General features: G+C 38.3%; 1 protein-coding gene across 1 annotated transcript in view; it reads right to left on the bottom strand.

The window, feature by feature from the left end:
* The window catches only part of PGGT1B (protein geranylgeranyltransferase type I subunit beta), a 42,255-nt gene that overhangs the window by 9,827 nt on the left and 13,394 nt on the right, over positions 1–19,034 (bottom strand). Inside the window, 3 exon segments of the mRNA XM_052776659.1 lie at positions 3,628–3,760; positions 7,248–7,399; positions 16,115–16,182. Of these exon segments, the coding sequence (XP_052632619.1) occupies positions 3,628–3,760; positions 7,248–7,399; positions 16,115–16,182 (353 nt within the window).

Genomic DNA, 19,034 nt, shown 5'->3' with positions numbered 1-19,034 from the left:
ACTAAGGAAATACTTTTGTTTCTTTGTCCTTTTGAAAAGACCCAGGAAATTATATATATGCAAAAGAGGCTCTAGGTTACTGCAACATGAAAACTGCATAATTAAATACTATCCTCAGGAAATGTGTAAATCCAGTGGGGTACAATCTTTGCTTCACAGTCTAAAAGTTTTACGACCAGCTTAATTACATCAACAGACTCATATACCTGCATTTCAGGAGGACTCTACTATACTAGAAGTAGCAGATGCTATACTTAAAGCTGCTTTCAATAACTCTACTTAAAAAAAACTGGCAGTAAACCAAGCAATGTTGCAAAACCCAGTAATTTAGAGTCTGTGGAAGTCACTAAAAATTTCTGCATCTTAGTGTCTGTTGTTTTGATTAGTGATATATCTGTCTTTTGAATGTGAAAGCCAAAAATCAACCTATGCTGATAAAAATTGTGTGATTAGAACCTGACTATTTTACTGACAATAAAACTGATGCACAATTATTTTTGTGACCAGTATTGTATAAACACTTTTCAGTCAGATGATAACAAGAGCGCTATCCATTCTGTGTGAAGATTCAATTCTTTTTAATATAGTCACTTTTCCGAATAAAGCAACACCATTGTTTCATATTCCAATCTTCTGCTGTTCTTGACATGCCTAACTACACAAACCTCCTCCCTCCTTCAGCTGTATTGAACTACATCTGTCACAATTCTTATATTGCATGACTAAAGAGACAAATTCCAAAGAATAAGCTAAAATAATCCAGAAACTTATTACAAAGATTACAGTGTTTTACCAGTCATGTTACTCTCCATCCAGATTAATTGCACTTCACATGTATGCCAATTTGAGTAACTGAAAAAAGTTTGTTAACTATCACTCGTTTCATCTATGTGCAAATGACATATGATGGTACGACAAAACCACACCTTTGTCACAGCAGTGTACTACTGAGCAATGCAACCTCTTTTGTTTTATAATTAACGGAAGTACCAGAAGGAAGTAACATTGTAGTAAAACAGGCATAAGCATTTGCAAAAAAAGTCAGTAACAATATTCACTGTATAGTTGGTTACACAAGGACTAAGAGATGAAATAATCTCAAATAGAATTTACTTTGAATTGTAATATATATATAGGTTATTTTTAGCCCCACCTACAAAACCTTAACAGGAGAAATCAAGCTAATATTCTTGGATACCACATTTCACATTCATTGCATTTATTTAACAAACATGCTTTAAGAAATACTTGGTTCACGTGATAGGTAATTCAACTGGAATACATCTCAAGGAGGGTTGTGGAAAGAGATGAATGAGAGGAACAGCCACCACTGTGAAATGATTTTCACAAAGGTCTACTCCCCAAATGTTTGAGACTTCTTCAGAAACTTCTTCAGCTCTACGATGTGACCAAGCAGGGTGTAAAGATTTTGTGTATTTGCCTAGAAGTGCCAGACACTTTGCAACCGAGTTAGTGCATTGAAATACTGGTCTGACCAAGCAATGCACACTCGGAAAACCCAGACAAAACTAGTGTACATGTGCATACCAACTCTGCAGTGAATTAACAATATACCAATGCTTTTAAAAAAAGAAGTCCTACTGAACACAGCATATAGTCAATCTGACAATTCACAGTAAACCTGGACAAAAATACAGCATCTCTTGTTATATGTTAGCACATGCTAAGACAACTGCTGCCTACAGAACACTGCTTACAGGATCTCTTTAAGTTACTCTCTGAGCTAGCCGGGAAAAGACACAGTCTTCATGATAAGCAACGGGACTTTGACCACGCCCAGACTCCAGCTTTACTTCACTGGTCAACTGAAGTATTACTACTATTACTACAAGCCCTTGTTCTGTTCAGGCTTCAAATTTTTTTTTTTTTTTTTTTTTAAGAAATGGTGTCAATTTTCCCAGTAGGAACATAACAATTGGAATTTGCAGGTACAAGGATTAATACTAAGGCTCTAGAAGCAAACTATAAATTTGGTTCAAGATCACTGTAGACAGTAAATCTCCAGTGCCATTTCAAAGCTCCAAACTTCCAAAAAATCTCCCCTTGCCTGCTCTACCAACGGCCTCATATGATGCTCTCTAGTTCTTGTCTTAGAAATAAATAATTGCTCCCTGCTCACTTCACCTTTTCAGTGCTACTTACTACTTCTCATACCTCTGTCACACTCCATTTAATCATCTCATTTCCAGAATGAAGACTCCTAGTATATCAAATGGTCCTTTTACAGAAGCTGGTTCATACCTCTGACAATTCAACTCAACTTTCTTTGTACCCTTCCACTTCCAGCATACACTTGGGACCAAAACTGCACTAAGTGTACAAAATGCTAACTAACAGTTGATGTGATGTATAGAACAACACAATGAAGATTTTGCTCTCTGGTTTTGTTCTCTACTCTTTCTTAATATTTGATTCTCCCATTGTATTGCTGCTAAGCTATCTGATTACAGGCTAATCTCAGCAAACACAAAGGTCCAGCAAGCATCAGAGGATGAAGAACCCTCCTGACCTAATCAGTCAAAAGCAAGCACCCTGCGTTGGCTGCTCCCTCAGACTGTAAAAGGAGAACAGATAAATCATTGTCCCCAGTTGAAACCCACCGAGAAGATTCAGCAGAGGGAAAAGGGATAAAAGGTGATAGTAGAGCATGAACAGACTGCTGGTCTGTATGCTTGTATGACTGAGCCCTGCCCTTGATCACCTTGGTTGGTCCAAGACTATGGTAGTGTGCCAGAAAGCTTCTTGTGATGTACAGTAAGAAATGCTTACACATTTAACTACCTCCTTAAAAAATAAAAACCAGTTTGGTCTGAAGCAGGAGATTAAGTCTTTTTTAGACTTAAGAGTTTCTCACTCAAATTTTACAATCTCATTGCTGGCAGCAACTACTAAAACATAGTGGTTTACAACAGAAGCTGTATGTAATCATAAATTTGGCTCTTTTTTGTGGACTGAAAGAGTTTACTATGTATGTTTACTCACATTCAGGGAACTGTAGTTTTCAAGCTTACTCAGCTTCTTTGAAAAGCACTATTTTAATCTTGGAAAATGAAACTCAATTGAACTAATGAAACATCATGAAAAAAAGCTGAAAACTCTTTTGCTCCAACCAAATATGAAGACAGCTTGCACAGACACAGAAAAAAATGTGTATATACTAATATTTTCCTTCATTCCAAATATCTAATAAATAATGAAGTACATGACTGGAAACAGTTATTAAGCTTGAACTGATGTTAGTAATTAGTTTTTCCTTTGATTTTGTATATCATTTAAAAAGCAGGACGACAGCTCATTGAAATGTGAGGATTTTATGGATGCAGTGCTTTATTTATGCACTTTTTCTAAGTTATAGGAACATCAGGCCCCAGTTTTCAAAAACTTGCTTTCGATTTTAAATTGAGTTTTAAAGAAAAAAGATCAGATTTAATTTGCAGTGAACAAACACACCAAATAAAATTATCTTGCTAGTGCACACGTTACAATGAAAATACAAATGCAAAAAAAAAAAAAGTAGCTTTGGACAGAGAGATTTTTAGTCATAGTTGAGAAATAAAGCTAGTAACTTTAAAACGTAGTAAGAAATAACACTTTGTGAATACTCACCATACTTCTTCTAATATAGTCTATCGCTTTTTTCATATCCATGCCTGACCAGTTATCAAGCATGTAGCAGATGCAGGAAGCACAGTACACAAACCTCATATCATTCTCACTTCCTTCGAGCACTGCACAGAAACTGAAAGAAACGTTTCTGTCATTATACACTATATAGCCGGTTATATCCGAAAATATGAAAAGCAGTTTAAGAAATTGTGTAATTTATCCTTTAAAAATTAGTTACTTTTATTTACAGTATTCACATAAATATAACCCAAAGCTATGCTAGATTTTCTTTTTAGAAGATGTGATTCTAATTAAGCCAAGCAAAACGAATAGAACTATTAACATTTAGAGGCCTGGGTGACTATTTTCAGCAATGCAATGGCACTGGTCTTTACTTATTCAAAGATGCTAATGCTTACGGTCTTTCACCTATCACACTATATACTGATGTACGAGTTACCATTTTAACATTTACTGCTTTGGACAGAATTCTTTGCCTTCCTAGAAATCTTAATAGCTCACAAGGCTTTCTTTCCTGACTGCACCTTCAGGATCAGTTTCCCATGTATGTATAAATTTAATTATTATTACTACCATTTCTAATACAAATGGTGAAAATGACCTTCAATCCAGTTTTTGATTTATTACAGCTACAATCTTTCCAAACTCTATGAACGTTTTAAGTTGTTGTATCTGGGTTAGCTAGTACAATCCTGTGCTCTCTCAGAGGCCCTTAAAATGAAGATGGATGCTGTAATTTGGATGCTTGTATCAGAAACGGTGTGGCCAGCAGGAACAGGGAGGTGGTTGTTCCCCTGTACTCGGCACTGGTGAGGCTGCACCTCGAGTACCGTGTTCAGTTTTGGGCCCCTCACTACAGGAAAGACATGGAGGTGCTGGAGCGTGTCCAGAGAAGGGCAACCAAGTTGGTGAGGGGCCTGGAGCACAAGTCTTATGAGGAGCGGCTGAGGGCGCTGGGGCTGTTTAGTCTGGAGAAAAGGAGGCTGAGGGGAGACCTTATCACTCTCTACAACTACCTGAAAGGGGGTTGTAGTGAGGTGGGTGCTGCTCTCTTCTCCCAAGTAACAAGCAATAGGATGAGAGGAAACGGCCCCAAATTGCACCAGGGGAGGTTTAGATCGGATATTATGAAAAAATTCTCTCACCAAAAGGGTTGGCAAGCACTCATCAGGCTGCCCAGGGAAGTGGTGGAGTCACCATCCCTGGAGGTGTTTAAAAGTTGTGTAGATGTGGCGCTTAGGGACATGGTTTAGCGGTAGACTTGGCAGTGCTAGGTTAACGGTTGGACTCAATGATCTTAAGGGCCCTTTCCAACCTAAATGATTCTATCATGAACAGAAATAGGTAGTAAGTTTAATTACCTGTAACAATAAATAAACCTTTAACTGTTTGTTCTATGATTGGCTGCCTGACAAGCCTCCATTTGGTTCAAAGAGCTAGTTAGTATATTTTGATGACTTAACCATTTGCAAGAAGCCAGCACAACAGAATATTTTGATGAGTCCTCCGGACAAATCTCTTCTCAAACAAAAGAACAAAACCCAAAGGTACTTCTGACTTTAAAGACAGTCTTTTAAGCACAGCTATCACCACTAGGACACTCCCTCTTTGACCCTGCAATTCAACTGTGAACCGCATTATCTTCTTGCACAGAAAAGCCTCCAACATTTACTGGGACATACTTTCAGCTCTCCTAACCCCAACTGTGCCAGGCCCTGCTCTCTGCTGCACATACAGGCATGAACGCCACTGCTCTCTGGATATGGCACAGGACATTCTGGGAAACCAGGACACTTCTCAACATGTGCCAGTACTGTGGTTTATAATCTCACCCTATCCTCAGGTGACAACCACACTGTATGTTATCCAGATACTTCAAATCACATTCAGCTAAGGTGAGGTAGAAATTAAAATACACACACTTATTCATAATGTAAAAAAGACAATATAATTTAATTAAATTTGTTTGTTTGTTTTTAGGTTTTAGTTTTTGTTTCTTCACACTTGTCTTTTGTTAACTAAGGCTTGCATACTTATACTAGGGTAACACGAGAAAAATGTCTCTTTCCCTCACTGAGCTCACTTGCTGTTTCCATTCGGACAAGATGTTGGCTCAGGTTCTGGCCTTCACGCATCCTTCCCCTTTGGAGCAGTAAAAGTGGTTTTCACAGGTATGAGAATGTCTGTCAGAGTAGAAATTGACTCCTCTCAAAGTAACAATTCTATACCAGTGCAAAGCACTCTCCTTTCCCTATAGGGGCTAGATGGCACTCTTCCACAGGGAACATAGAACACAGGATCATGTGTAAGAGTTATCAGTCTGCACATTAAAACCACACAGGACACAAACACGCAAAAGAGGTTAACTGCATGTAGCTTATTCCTGTAATTTGGCAAGATGACAAGTAACCACTTCAAGATGCTAGTGGGTTGGGAGCAACTCCTTCCTTTCGGATATACTTTAAAAACAAAAATGGTCTGACAAATAATATGAATGCTTGGAGCAATGGAACAGGCACCTCCACACGCCTGAAGGAACTGCAAACTATAGCAGATCAACAAATACATGTATATGTATCTGCATCCATACATTAGGACTTGGCCCATTAAGGTCAGCCTGCTGTTATAAATAACAGAAAACTGTACATCATATAGTTCATATTCACCAGTTACATTCTGAACATTCTGAAGTTTCGTGTTTGTTTTTCCTTTGTAAACACACATGTTACATTGCATTTTTACAGTTGTGTTACAAAAAAAAAAGTTTTAATTATACAAGATGTCTTGGCGATACACAGCCATTTGACCAAAATAAAAGCTTTCTTAACTCATAAAGGTTGACAGCAATTTCCTTGTGAAATAAAAGATAATTCCTTCAGGAACTACACTTCTGTAATTCTGCATTTCTTAAAGTACTCTTTCAAAAATTACATTCATAAAACTTAACAACACAGAGAGATCATGTGCACTAGCAGAAGTTTTCATTAGCTACCAGCTTCAGCCTGCATTAAAAAAACCCAAACCCCCACCAACGAAGTGGATCAAGGGTATATACCATCTATTAAAAAATGCAGGCGAAAAGGACAGATTTCACAATGAAGTTTAGTAATATTATACTCCTATTACAAGTAATATATAAGCTAATTCATCCTGTGTATTGATATCTTGAATCTCTCAAAACTAAATAAACCCCATCCTCCCACAAAGCACAGCAAACATCATCATGGTAGTGTTCCAAGGGCCCTGCAAAAAACAAGAGAATATAAACACAGAAAACCTCACTTACCTGAAGGACAGAGCAGAAAAACTATCCTCGAGACATAAACCAATCCATTAGCTTTCCAGTAATATGCATCTACAGTTGTAAGCAAATACCATCATTCTCCAATACAAAAGCAAATCTATACACAAAGAGCTGTTTGGTCCTGTAAACTGGCATGTGTTCTACGACTGATACTGATTACCCACTGAAGTATTTTCTAATAGAAAGAAAAGATTACATAGGTACTTCCATAAAAAACACGTTTCTTATGTTTCATTCCACATCGGGGTTTTCTATTAACCTTCCAGGGAGTTGTAGAACATAAAATATCTTTCACCTTCCATCCTCCAGCTGGAGAGCTCTCAGTCCTGCCAGTATGGCATCTTTGTTTACTCGACTTAAATCATCTCCAAGAATAACCAGACATGACAGACCTGTGTAAGTCATTGCTATGTGCCCACTATCATAGGGATGAAATACACCTGGACCCTAGAAAAAAGGGGGGAAAATAAAAATATTAAAACACCATAAGACCTTAAATTACAGTCAAGCTTCTCTCCCCTCCCCCCTCCAAATTAAGAGGTAAACAAAGTTCTTTTCCCTTCGCTCATTATGGTTAAACTGAAGGCATCCCACTCAGCTTTTCTAACCAAATTAAGCTACTGCACAGCTCTGCTACCCCCTGTAAACAGCTGGTCAGCAGGAAGCTTTGGAAAAAAGCTTTGCCAAGAGTGCTATTTATGCAAAGTTAAGCAAAAAGATGGGATGTGCTCAACTGTACCTAAGTTTATCCTGACACACCACTGGGCATTGGCTTCCTCGCAGCTGGGTAAGCACTGTTAGACAGCCAAACCTCTCTCTGGAGGTCCCTTCAACAAAGATTTTACTATCTAATGATCTACAAGTAGAAAGCAGTGTGAGGGATTACTAGTAATCTGTCAGTTGAAGCAATACCAAATTAGCCTCTCATCTACTTTAATCTCTATTCTAAAACAATAATCAGAGCTTAAACAAAGTATTAACAAAGCAAATTATGTCAACTGAGAAGCTAAAATGAGTTAAACGCTGACTAGTCACATGATACAAATCGCAATAATGGGCGGGGATTGATACAGCTGTGCTAAAATTATTGGTTTTCCTTCTGATATTTCATAGGCACATCCTGGACTGTACTGCTTCATGAAAACAGAAAAAACACGTAACAAGATGACTCTGGGGACTGTCGTGGTTTAACCCCAGCCGGCAAGTGAGTGCCACACAGCCACTTGCTCAATGTGCCCCCACCCCCCAGGAAGTGAGCCCCATACTATGAAGAAAATGAACTCTATCCCAGCCAAAACCAGCACAGATAGTTAGGATGGTTCAATTTGGAGCGACTGCAAGACAACTGTTTTGAACAGGGTAAAAGGTATTTCAATACTGAGTAGTAGAGACAAGGAAGTTTACAGATCACATTTTCCTAGCATTATTGCCCAGTCAGTTGCCATTTTTATTTTGCAATTCATCCTAAAAACACAAGCAAAAAGTAGTATAAAACCAAATTTAAGATTATGTTATGTGGGTGTTTTTCAGGCAAGTCACACTTATTCCCAAAGCCAAAAAGCTTTGCTCCTAGTAAGAAACTGGGAGAGAAATACTTATTACCCACTAGACAGCCAGGGACTGTTCTCACACTAGGGAATGAAACACAGTTGGGAAAGGGAGGCAGAAAACAAGGTGAAAGTGGCTGCAGCAGCACTGACAAAGCTCTAGCTATGCAACAGAGAAGGGGAACAAGGGAGTGAGCGCTGAGAGCTGTACCTCTTCTCCCCCATTTCCAGCCCTGGACTCTGTTGAGAAGGGGGCACAAATCTCAACAGCTCCCACTCCTACCCTGAGCTGCCACTGCCCCCATCACTGTCTCCTGCCCTGCATATCCCCTAGTCGCACACACACAGTCACAGAATGGTGGAGGCTGGCAGGGACCTCTGGAGGCCATCTGGTCCAAGCACCCTGCTCAAGTGGGGTCACCCAGAGCCGGGTACCCAGAACCATGTCCAGAGAGCTTCTGAATATCTCCAAGGATGGAGATTCCACCACCTCCCTGGGCAACCTGTGCCAGCGCTCGGTCACCCTCACAGTGAAAGAGTGTTTCCTGATGTTCAGAGGGAACCTCCCGTGTTTCAGCCTGTGCCCATTGCCTCTGGTCCTGTCACTGGGCACCACTGACAGAGTGCACAAGAGCCTGGCTCCGTCCTCTTGGCACCCTCCCTGCAGGTATGTACATGCATTGGATGAGATCCCCCAGCCTTCTCTTCTCCAGGCTGAACAGTCCCAGCTCTCTCAGCCTGTCCTCACAGGATAGGGGCACCAGTCCCAGACTGACTTCTCCATAGGGCACCCCACAGATGGAGGACAGCTGTGCCCTCAAACAGCTTAGAAAAAGCTACTGCAGTCGTGAAACACGTTTTTCTAACTTGAGTGGATGACAGGCTCTAATCCCAGAAGGAACAACTTGGCCTATCATACAAATTTTAGGGATTTTAAATCTAACAGAACCAAAACTCTTTCGTTTCAGAATACCTTCCCCTTAAAAAATTTATTATGAGCAGCTTAACCCTCGTGATGCATCAGCTTATTTCAAATGTAAAATTCCGCTCCAAAAATCCTTATCCATATAAGGCGATACAAATTTGCCCTGACAGAGAAGTATTCAGTTTAATGTAACTGATTAATTTAATTTTAAGCAAAGCAAGACTCCAGTCTAAAAAGCTAAATTTGAACCAGTTCTTGCCGTAAAAGAATTCTCAATGTCTCAGCTCTATAGCTAAAGCTTCTCACATATTTTGTCAAATGAAATACAAGACACACACTAGTCAATGAAAAATATCTGGAAAGGTTCTCTGATAGTAGGACCAACTGCTTACAAAATGTCCCAGCAATTCCCGTCAGCAACTACAAAGAAAACTAAGTTTCCAAACACCTATATAAATGATGTTAAACTGGAATGAGAGGAACACTTATTTTCTTCCTACTTGGAATAACCTAGAGCAGGGGAAGTGCAGAAGATGCCTCTGCTCATTTCACACAAATACGCTGAAAATGCTGGAGCCTGCAAATCAATGTTAACTGTTCATGCTGAAAATGCTGGAGCCTGCAAATCAATGTTAACTGTTCACCACTGCTGTTTACACACTTTTACAGGTAGTTCATCTCCGAATCAATACTGACATCAGGAATAACTGAACAGTATAGATATAGTGAAGGAGTTCGACTTTACATTTGAAAATATTATTTCCAGAGAAGGCTATGTTCACTAAGCAAGGAAGGTTTACTCTACGGATATTCAGACTTGCTTTTTAAAATTGTATTTATGAAAACTCTACCCAAATGTTCTAAGTACTACAAATGTGCTTGGATATTCAGGAAATTTTTTAAGGCACCAATAGTTCTCAAACAACATTCTCCTTGAAGTAACAATTTTTCACACAGTGTCTACATAAAGTAAGTGAAAATTCCCACAAGTTTGTTTGTTTGTTTTTTAATTGTACTTGTCTATACACAAGGTAATTCCATATTGCCTGTAAAACTTTGGTAGCCTACAAACATGTTTAAATAACTGGGCCCTTATTTTTTAGTGAATTCTGTATTTTAGTATTGTGGTTACACTATTACTTGCTGCAGTAAAAACAGGCTGCAGATGAAGTGTTATAAGCACATACACTGTATGCTCATGCAACTAAGTAATACCATCCTCCCCAAACAAATTGCATCAATCACTACAGTACCTGGACAATGTACAAATTCTATCTGTACTTCCTTTTCTATGCAAGTATTTCAACATGTAGTGGTAGCACACTGCTTTTCCAAATTCAGGGTTTCAGCAACACCAGAGCTGTATAAGTTTTTGCAAGTCCGGTAGTTTTAATAAAGAGCACAAACTATACTTGTATGATGCGTATAAAGCAAACAATAGTGTCTGATGCCTGTACATACAATCATGAAGTTCACAGCTAAATTAGTACTGCCATCTGTTTCTGTCCCTGAGCATCAAACAAGTATTTAGGTACAAGTAATGCAGAAAAGACTATTAAATACATGATTTTGAAACATCGTTACTTGGGGAATCTGGGAGATGGTCTCAGCATTCAAGAACAGCTGCTTGTAGGTCACACAACTACCTTTACTACTAATAGTTTTCTCGTATCACAGGATTATCATGTGGCAAATAATTAAAATCTTTATATGGTAAGTTGGTATACTGCTAGGTATCTTGACATGCAATTACTAAAAAAGCCAGTGGAAGTGACAGAGGGTCCGACACACTGGTATGGAGCCAATGTCTTCAGACCATTTGGTTTAGGGCCAGAAATCCCAACAATTATGGCCAATATTTCAATAAAATTAAATTAAACACAGAAGGATAAGAATCAAATGTGAAGTCATATAGGAATTACTACAAGGCATACTCACAGAGGCCAAAATGATGTTTCATATGCGTAATTACTGTAGTATTTTGGAAGCTTTTGAGAGCCTAAAAGATCTTTATACACCACATATGGTTTTAAAAGAAATAAATAAAACAGATATACTTATTCACCAGAAGAATAATAGAAGAATAATATTTTCTGTAAGCTAACCATAATTGTTCAAATTTTAAGTGTACTGGAATCCACTTATCTTCTAGGTCCCCTGTAATTATTTCAAGCTCATTGTGATACTACTTAGAAATTTTATGTTGTATGTACTAACACCAATACATACTTCACACACTAATGCAACAAAACACCTGAGCCCAAGTAACAAGATGTCTTTGAGGGGACAACAATCGTAATTATTTGACATTTCAGACAAAAAAAAAAAATCACCCAAGAAAAGAATACTTTTTTGCATAAAATTAAGAATCCATAAAATTTGTAGAAACCGGCCCTGTGACAATTTGACATCACAAAGTAGGACTGGAATGGCTTCTCCAAATGCAAAAGATTACAACAGCAAGCCTCAAAGGTTTCACGAGACACTGGCTAATACCTCTAAAATTTGCATGGCTGGGAGGAAGTGTTGCTAGACTGTCTCTGCTATGAAGGGCAAAGTAATTCGACATTGTGTAGAGATTTGTTCCGAATTTATCAAAGACACCGTAGTCAAAGCACCTAATTTTTAATTGGCATCTTCAAGCTTAGTAAAAAGAGTTCTGTTTTAAGTTCTGTATTATGAACAAAGTCTACTTTTAGCGAAATAGAACTGTTTCTGCCTCACAGACACTGCAGGCTAAAGCAACAACAGCAACTAAGCAAACTGTCAGCCTAAGCACAAAAACCCCACCACTGCCACCACCTCAAACTGTGAGCTTCATGGTCCAAGGACACAGAGATAAACAGAATGAAGTTATTTTAAGACTGGCAGAAGTTACATCTCAAAAACTAGGAACAAGCTCTTAAACTGTGGATGGATTCTAAACACTTAGACTAAGTAACCAGAAGAAATACACTTAATCCATTAAGGTTATGCCTACATGAAGGAGGAATGCAACAGGAGTGTGTCTGGAGGGCAGAACAGTAGGTGCTGCAGTACTGGTGCCCACGCTATATGCATTTCACGATTTGTGCCACCTGTAGTCTGACTACATGGACTAACAGCCCACTAATGAAGAAGTTCATTCAGAGTGCACCTTCTGGTTCAGTTTCATTTGAAAGGAGCCCAGTTTGCGCGACTTGCTGTTTTGGAGTAAGCACATTAAACGGCTCTTATAAAGTGCTCTCTACTGATCTGAACTAATACACTGGAGCAGACATACTCTGAGAAGACAACAATGGGGATATGGCCAGGTCCTGCTCTCTCTATACACTTTACCTTTTGTGATAGAGTTTGTGGGTCATACAGGAAACAAATTAATTTGGATCTCATCGATGGAGTAAACCAGTTCTGCTCTACGGGCGTTACCATCATGGTCTCCACAACCTAAGCCTTCCTTAAAAGAATTAAAGATGCAAGGTAAGGGGAAGCTTTCAAGCATTTAAATCTCGTTCAGTGACGCGATAATGCTCCCTACCACATTATCCAGAACAGCTATTTAAACATAGCTCATGGTCACCAACAATTCCTGCTGACCACTGCAGGGCTAGAAACTCTCTCTCCTGCAAAAGCATGCGCAAGATCTCTCCAAACACTAAAGAATGGTACTAAACATATTCCTACACAGGCAGAGTCCCACTTTCAAAAAACTTTCTTCTCTCACCTGGCATCGGTGTTACGAACATGGATTGTTTCAGCCTTAAGAAAATACAATGTTGTGTCAGGAACACAAAACAGATCTTTTTTACCCAAGTGAAAGCATATGTTATTTACTGCAATCTTACATAAAAGTTCCAGGTACTGGCTTTCAATCTACCTCCTAAAACTGATTCGTAACACTGTGAAGAGACTGAAAAGACCTAGGCCCATCTGAAACTCTAAGGAGACTGTTCAACCTTAAATTAAAAAGCTAAACTCCAGTAACACCAAATCAGAGAGACTGCAGAACCTGAAGCGATTTCAGAAAATAATTGTTATCTAATTTTCAATGATTCATGTTTAAATGCAGTGATAGAAGCGGCACTCTTAACCTTCATTTACAGTTAAGATTGTTCAGGCTTGTTAAGGCTGTGTGTGGTGAGTTGGTCAAGTAGATATCGTTTTGCTTCACTTTTGGTATAGTTTGAAAGAGCTACATAGACACTACCATCAAACACTGAAAGGGTAACAGCTAAAAAAACCAAACCCCAAACCAAAACCAAATGAGCTATCCTAGTAACATTTAGTAAAGTTGGAAATTCTAACATATCCCTTGCTTGCTTCTATTATTTTTGAAGGGACCCTAGTGACAGAAATTTAGCTACCTCCAGTATGGCACTTTCTCAAGAGTTCAAGAATGAAATCACTGTTGTGGCATGTAATAAATAGCAACTGTCAATGCAAACCCAAAACGCTTACAGGCTTTTTCAAAAAGTATTTTTCAAGACATAGATTTAATAGAACATTTTAAAATGATGAATAAAGAAAAGTGACAAGACCTTAAACATAATTCAAAGTCATCGCTGTGGATTTCCAAGCCTCTCTTTTTCTGAGTTCTTTTAGAATATTTTAGGGCAACAGTGCTGGAAACACTTCAAACCTTTGTATGCTAATAAATCAAGCAGATCTGATCCCTCTGATACAGATGCAATGAAAAAGTATTGCAATGCTTGAATAAAAAGCACACCCATCTGCAAATAGAGATGTTTTCTAGAGATAATGATCATGTAGCTCATTTCCACAGGTTACATGATTCTACCCCTTTGTCCCTTCTGCAGATTGGCTAACACATTATGAGACACCCATGGGCTGCAACATATTTCCTGAAAAGAGAATATTTAAGTATGAAGCATGTACTATTGGAAGTTGAAACTTAAATTAAAACACCAGAAAGTGCTGGGAAGGGATAATGACGCTTTGCCAATCTTACTGACTTTTTGTCTTCAGAGGCCTTTACAAGATCTCACAACTGTATCCAGAACTCACTCTTCAAGCTTTATATGCTGGGGAGGATTTGAAAAAGGTTCCCAAAAGCATGCACTGATTCAATGTACTACACCTTACTGACCCAAGTCTTTAAGGAAACACGACTGATACATTTTTATTATCTCAGTTTGGTAAAATTATGTCTTTATTCATTTTAATATGCTGTTATGCCACAATAATATAGCACGACAACCTCAATTTCTTTAGGTGACTGTTATCAAATACAACCACCTTCCTTCTGAGTAAACCCAGTCATTTTCTTATATAACTATAGTGAGATTATTGTCCACTATTTTGTCTTTTAAACTTCATTTCTAACAAAGTATCCCAGTAAGTCACCACTACTACAGATCCCAAATTGGTTTAGGTTTTAAGCAGAAGTTTTCCTTTTTTCCCTTCAAGCTCAGCGGGTGGTTGGATTGCCACTGAGGTTAATTCCAATTAAACAGATGACGAATTCATCTTGCTACTACAGTGGGAGCTCGCTACAGACACCATCTGTAGTGCGAAACAGGATAAATGCCAAAGCAAACCAAGAGACATATTACCTTGCCTGTCACATCCTGCTGTATCACCCAGTGTAGAGATGTAAAAAACCCTCTTCACAATTATTTTTCCCTTGTTAGAAAGCGCAACCTCTTAATATTACTGCTATGAGTAATTGGCCGACTTGCTATGCAGAGAGGTATACACAGTTATTACTCCAATGTAGATTAACAGTCCCACAGGTTATTCAGAAGCATAAAGTTATGCTGTTAACAATAAATAAAAATAAGGCCAAAACAGGCTGCTGTACTACCTTCATACTCAAGTTAGTTCACGCAGGTTTACACTTAACTGCAGTCAACAGTGTACCCCATGTCTATCCTTGCTTTCAATTTCAGATCCCAAGATTCATTCATTTATATCTAACATCTTGCTATCTGTCCACTACAAAAATCAAATACTTCGTGATAACTTAATGCTCTTCCAGATTTTTCATCTGCTCTTTAGTGAGATTTGACGACTCACTCTCAAACACAGGGTAGAACTCCTGTACCTCTCTCACAGCCCTTCCTGCACACTGGCCTATACTGCCCTCTTCCAACTGTATCAGACCTTCTGTACCATCTTTAGCAGCCTCTAACCTTCCTTCCCTCTTGTAATACGGGTACCTTCTTTTAGTATACAGATTTCAACTCTCTTGAACCTCAATTCCCTCAGCTTCAAAGCATCCTCTTACAGTCACGCCAAACTGGGATGAGCAGAGCCTTGCCTATATTCAGTGGATACCAGGTACAATCATATATGCGTGTTTCATCACAGGAAGAGGAATACTGAAGAACAGCATGTGCTGCACCACTTAATACAAAGCTGTTCTGCCCTTCTCTACCAGGTGATAATTCTTGAGTTAGAGAAGTTTCCCTACTTCAGTAACAGGCCAGAGAAGGGGGAGAGTGCACTGAGACAAGCCACAATTCATGTCAATTTCTTCACTGGCCTGGAAACTCAAGCAGTACCATTTTAGTATGTTTCTTATGCATGTTTCTTAAAAGCTCTGCAAACATTTCAGTGTATTAACAGTGCAAAAATCCCTGCCTTCCAGATATTCCATAATTATGCAGTTAATATTATAAAGAAGACTCAAGATCATTTATTGCCTAATTGAAAATATTTCACACACACAAAGACACACACTTAACTGACCTTGGAGGGATTGAATGGCATCCCTAAATATGAAGAGCCTCTGAATCCACAGCGATTCAAGTTTGAGCCTGGAAAGGATAAAAAAATAAAGACTCAACTAACTTGCTTTGCTGAAACACTCATTATAAACTATAATTCTCTAGTCAAGACCAAGACCTGTTAGTTCAACATTATTCACAGTACTACTAGAGTTTGCATATATCCTTCAGTATGTTCCCAACCTCAGTTTGTTATCGCTCTGATTAATAGAAGAAAAAAACCAAAGAAAACCACAAGCAAACTTGATCCTGTTATAATGACAAAGCAACAGATTTTTTTGATTTGGTGGAAATAGAGAGTTCGTATCAGCACAGAATTGTCTTCCATGCTCACCAAAAAAAAAAAAAAAACCCCAACCAAAAAAACCCCACCAAACCCAAAAAAAGAAGATTGCTCCCCTGGAAAAATGCCCAGAGTTAACAGATTTTTCTTCCTCTATGGATTCCTGCCTGGTAATACCGTCTGTTCCCAAGCAGAATTGTTTTAAGTTACTTTGCAACATGTACAAGGACAAACAAACTGTTTGCAGTTTTAAGCTAGCACCGATCTAACGGAACACTGTCAGAGTGAAAGATTTAAAACTATGTAAAAGGCAAATTTTTAATTGGAGCCATTTTTCTCTCACCCAAAACACAGGTACAAGAACATTGTAGCTAGCAAACATTTCTGCTAGTGATTCAGTATAATTTGTTTTAAATGTGTCACAGCACCAGTGCACGCAGCATAAAGAAGCATGCAACACACACTGTCTAGAGCTAAGTACGGGTTTGCAGGGCCCAAATCTGCTTCTGCATGGCAAAAATTCAATTACTTTACTCCCCAGCCTCTGAAAGTAAAAACCTAATGAGTGCCGTAGTTCAACAGCACTTGTTCTCTTCTCTCCCCTTCTTTTTTTTTTTTTTCCCAGCTCTTCAGACTTTAATCTAAAAATCCTCAAGGAGATTAGGGAAAATTGCACCAGACTAACCAAACAATGATAGTTATAAAGCTGAAAGTCCTGAAAAACATCACTATGCAATGTGGTCTACCATTTCTTGTGTCGTTTATCAGCACATTAGCTTCTACTTTTAAATCCCTTCTGCATGTATGCAACATTTAAACCAGAAGCTTTTATTAGTCTAAGTACTTCAATGTGGTTAAAGTATGCAAGTTTCCCAGACAAGTCTTTGGATCTAACTTACATGGAGTGAACCACCTGCAATTCTCCACTTTTCCACCTTTCAATCAAAAGTACTTTTTAATGATTCTACATGTGTAATGAAGGTCATTTCAGCCTGCACTAAAAACTGGTATGCTGTAGTCATACCCACAAAGAGGAAACAGAAAGAGTATCTGTATTTGCAGACAAAAAATGCATAACTTATAATTTGTTATAATCTAAATCTGCTCAGCAAAAAACATTTGTCTGTTAGTTCCTGGAGTCAAGGACTTGCATTTTATGTTGCAACAGGTTCTGGAAAGCTCAATTAAATAAATAAATAAATCAAATAAATATTAGTTTTAAGGACTACACTAAGGCCCTGAAGGACACTGCCCCAAAAGTATCACAATTTGAAGAATGACACGATGTCAATGATCAGTAAAAGGAGCACTAGAATTCCTACTTCTTAAATACCAGATTTCCTAGGTGACAGTGTGGAAAAAATCACCATTCACTTAGCCCATTTGACTCTGTGTCTTAAGTGCTTAAGTAAACTACAATATTCACTTTGAAATGGCACTAATGTGGAAACTCTTCATCCAGAAAAGTTGCTAGCCTACCAGCACACAGCTGTTCTGGCCTGCTACAAATGAAAACATGCTACAATTAGGACAGCTCTGCAGTCAAACAGAACTCAGCTGCTAGTTGCTAGATGGAAGGATCCATACCAGAAAGACTGATACCCATCATCGGCCTTTTAGACCATAGCTTATAATTCATTATCAAGGTAGAAATGGCAGTATGAAACCCAAGTGCAGTGTGCTGTTAGTGGGTCACTTTGATTGGCTTCTGACTTGACAGCTACTACAAAAAAGAGAGATTAAAAATAAAGTACATGAATGAAATCAGGATCTATTATTCCCTTTATCCATTCAATTTTCATGTAGTATTTTAAAACTTTTCTTGTACTACTAAACTGCTACCAACTAAAAACCAGCATTGGTATTTTTAAAATGCTAGATTTTTAACTGTATTGCTATCATGGATTTAAAATCTATTTTGACTCTTTATGTCAGTGACTTCTTATCTCCCATCCTAGACTTTACACACTGGCTCCTAGGAGAAACAGAAGAACAGCATAGCTCTTCAATGCCCTTACTACTGCATAATCTTTAAAGGGAATTTTATCCCCTCCTTCAAACAAAAAACCTTTGTCATTAATGTGCATGCAATAGATGCTTCCTAGACCTTCAGCATTACAATTGAATTGCTAAATTTCTAGTTACAATTCTTGAACTAAAAAATAGAAAGCTGAGCTAATACAGGAAGTGTTAAAACAGGAAGTGAAAACAGCTCATTTCTAACCAGATGACTCTGGCATATTGACATCATGTCTCAAAATTTTTTTTAGCTTCCTGTGAACATACAAGTTCAAAACCAAATGGGAACCAAAGGGGAACTGGGGAAAAAACACTGTCTTTCAGTTTATGCACATCATCTTATCTTCTGTGAAGTTGGTTTTACTATTTTATTGCAAAGTACTTGTACTTCTTATCTTACCTAATAGCTTAGTAGTGCTAATCAAATTCTTGCCTACATTCCTGAACCACAAACAGCCTGTCAGAATCAGAAACAGAATTAGAAATTAAACATACCCTAATTAAAAGTATATAACTATAGTTTATGTCCCTTGTAAAAAAATTGTTGGAGTGACCAGTTCAGCTCCAGCACAGTATGCTG

This window comes from Harpia harpyja, chromosome Z (genome assembly GCF_026419915.1).
Source record: "Harpia harpyja isolate bHarHar1 chromosome Z, bHarHar1 primary haplotype, whole genome shotgun sequence".
In the NCBI taxonomy this organism is placed as follows: domain Eukaryota; kingdom Metazoa; phylum Chordata; class Aves; order Accipitriformes; family Accipitridae; genus Harpia; species Harpia harpyja.
This window is presented reverse-complemented; position numbering and strand designations above follow the sequence as displayed.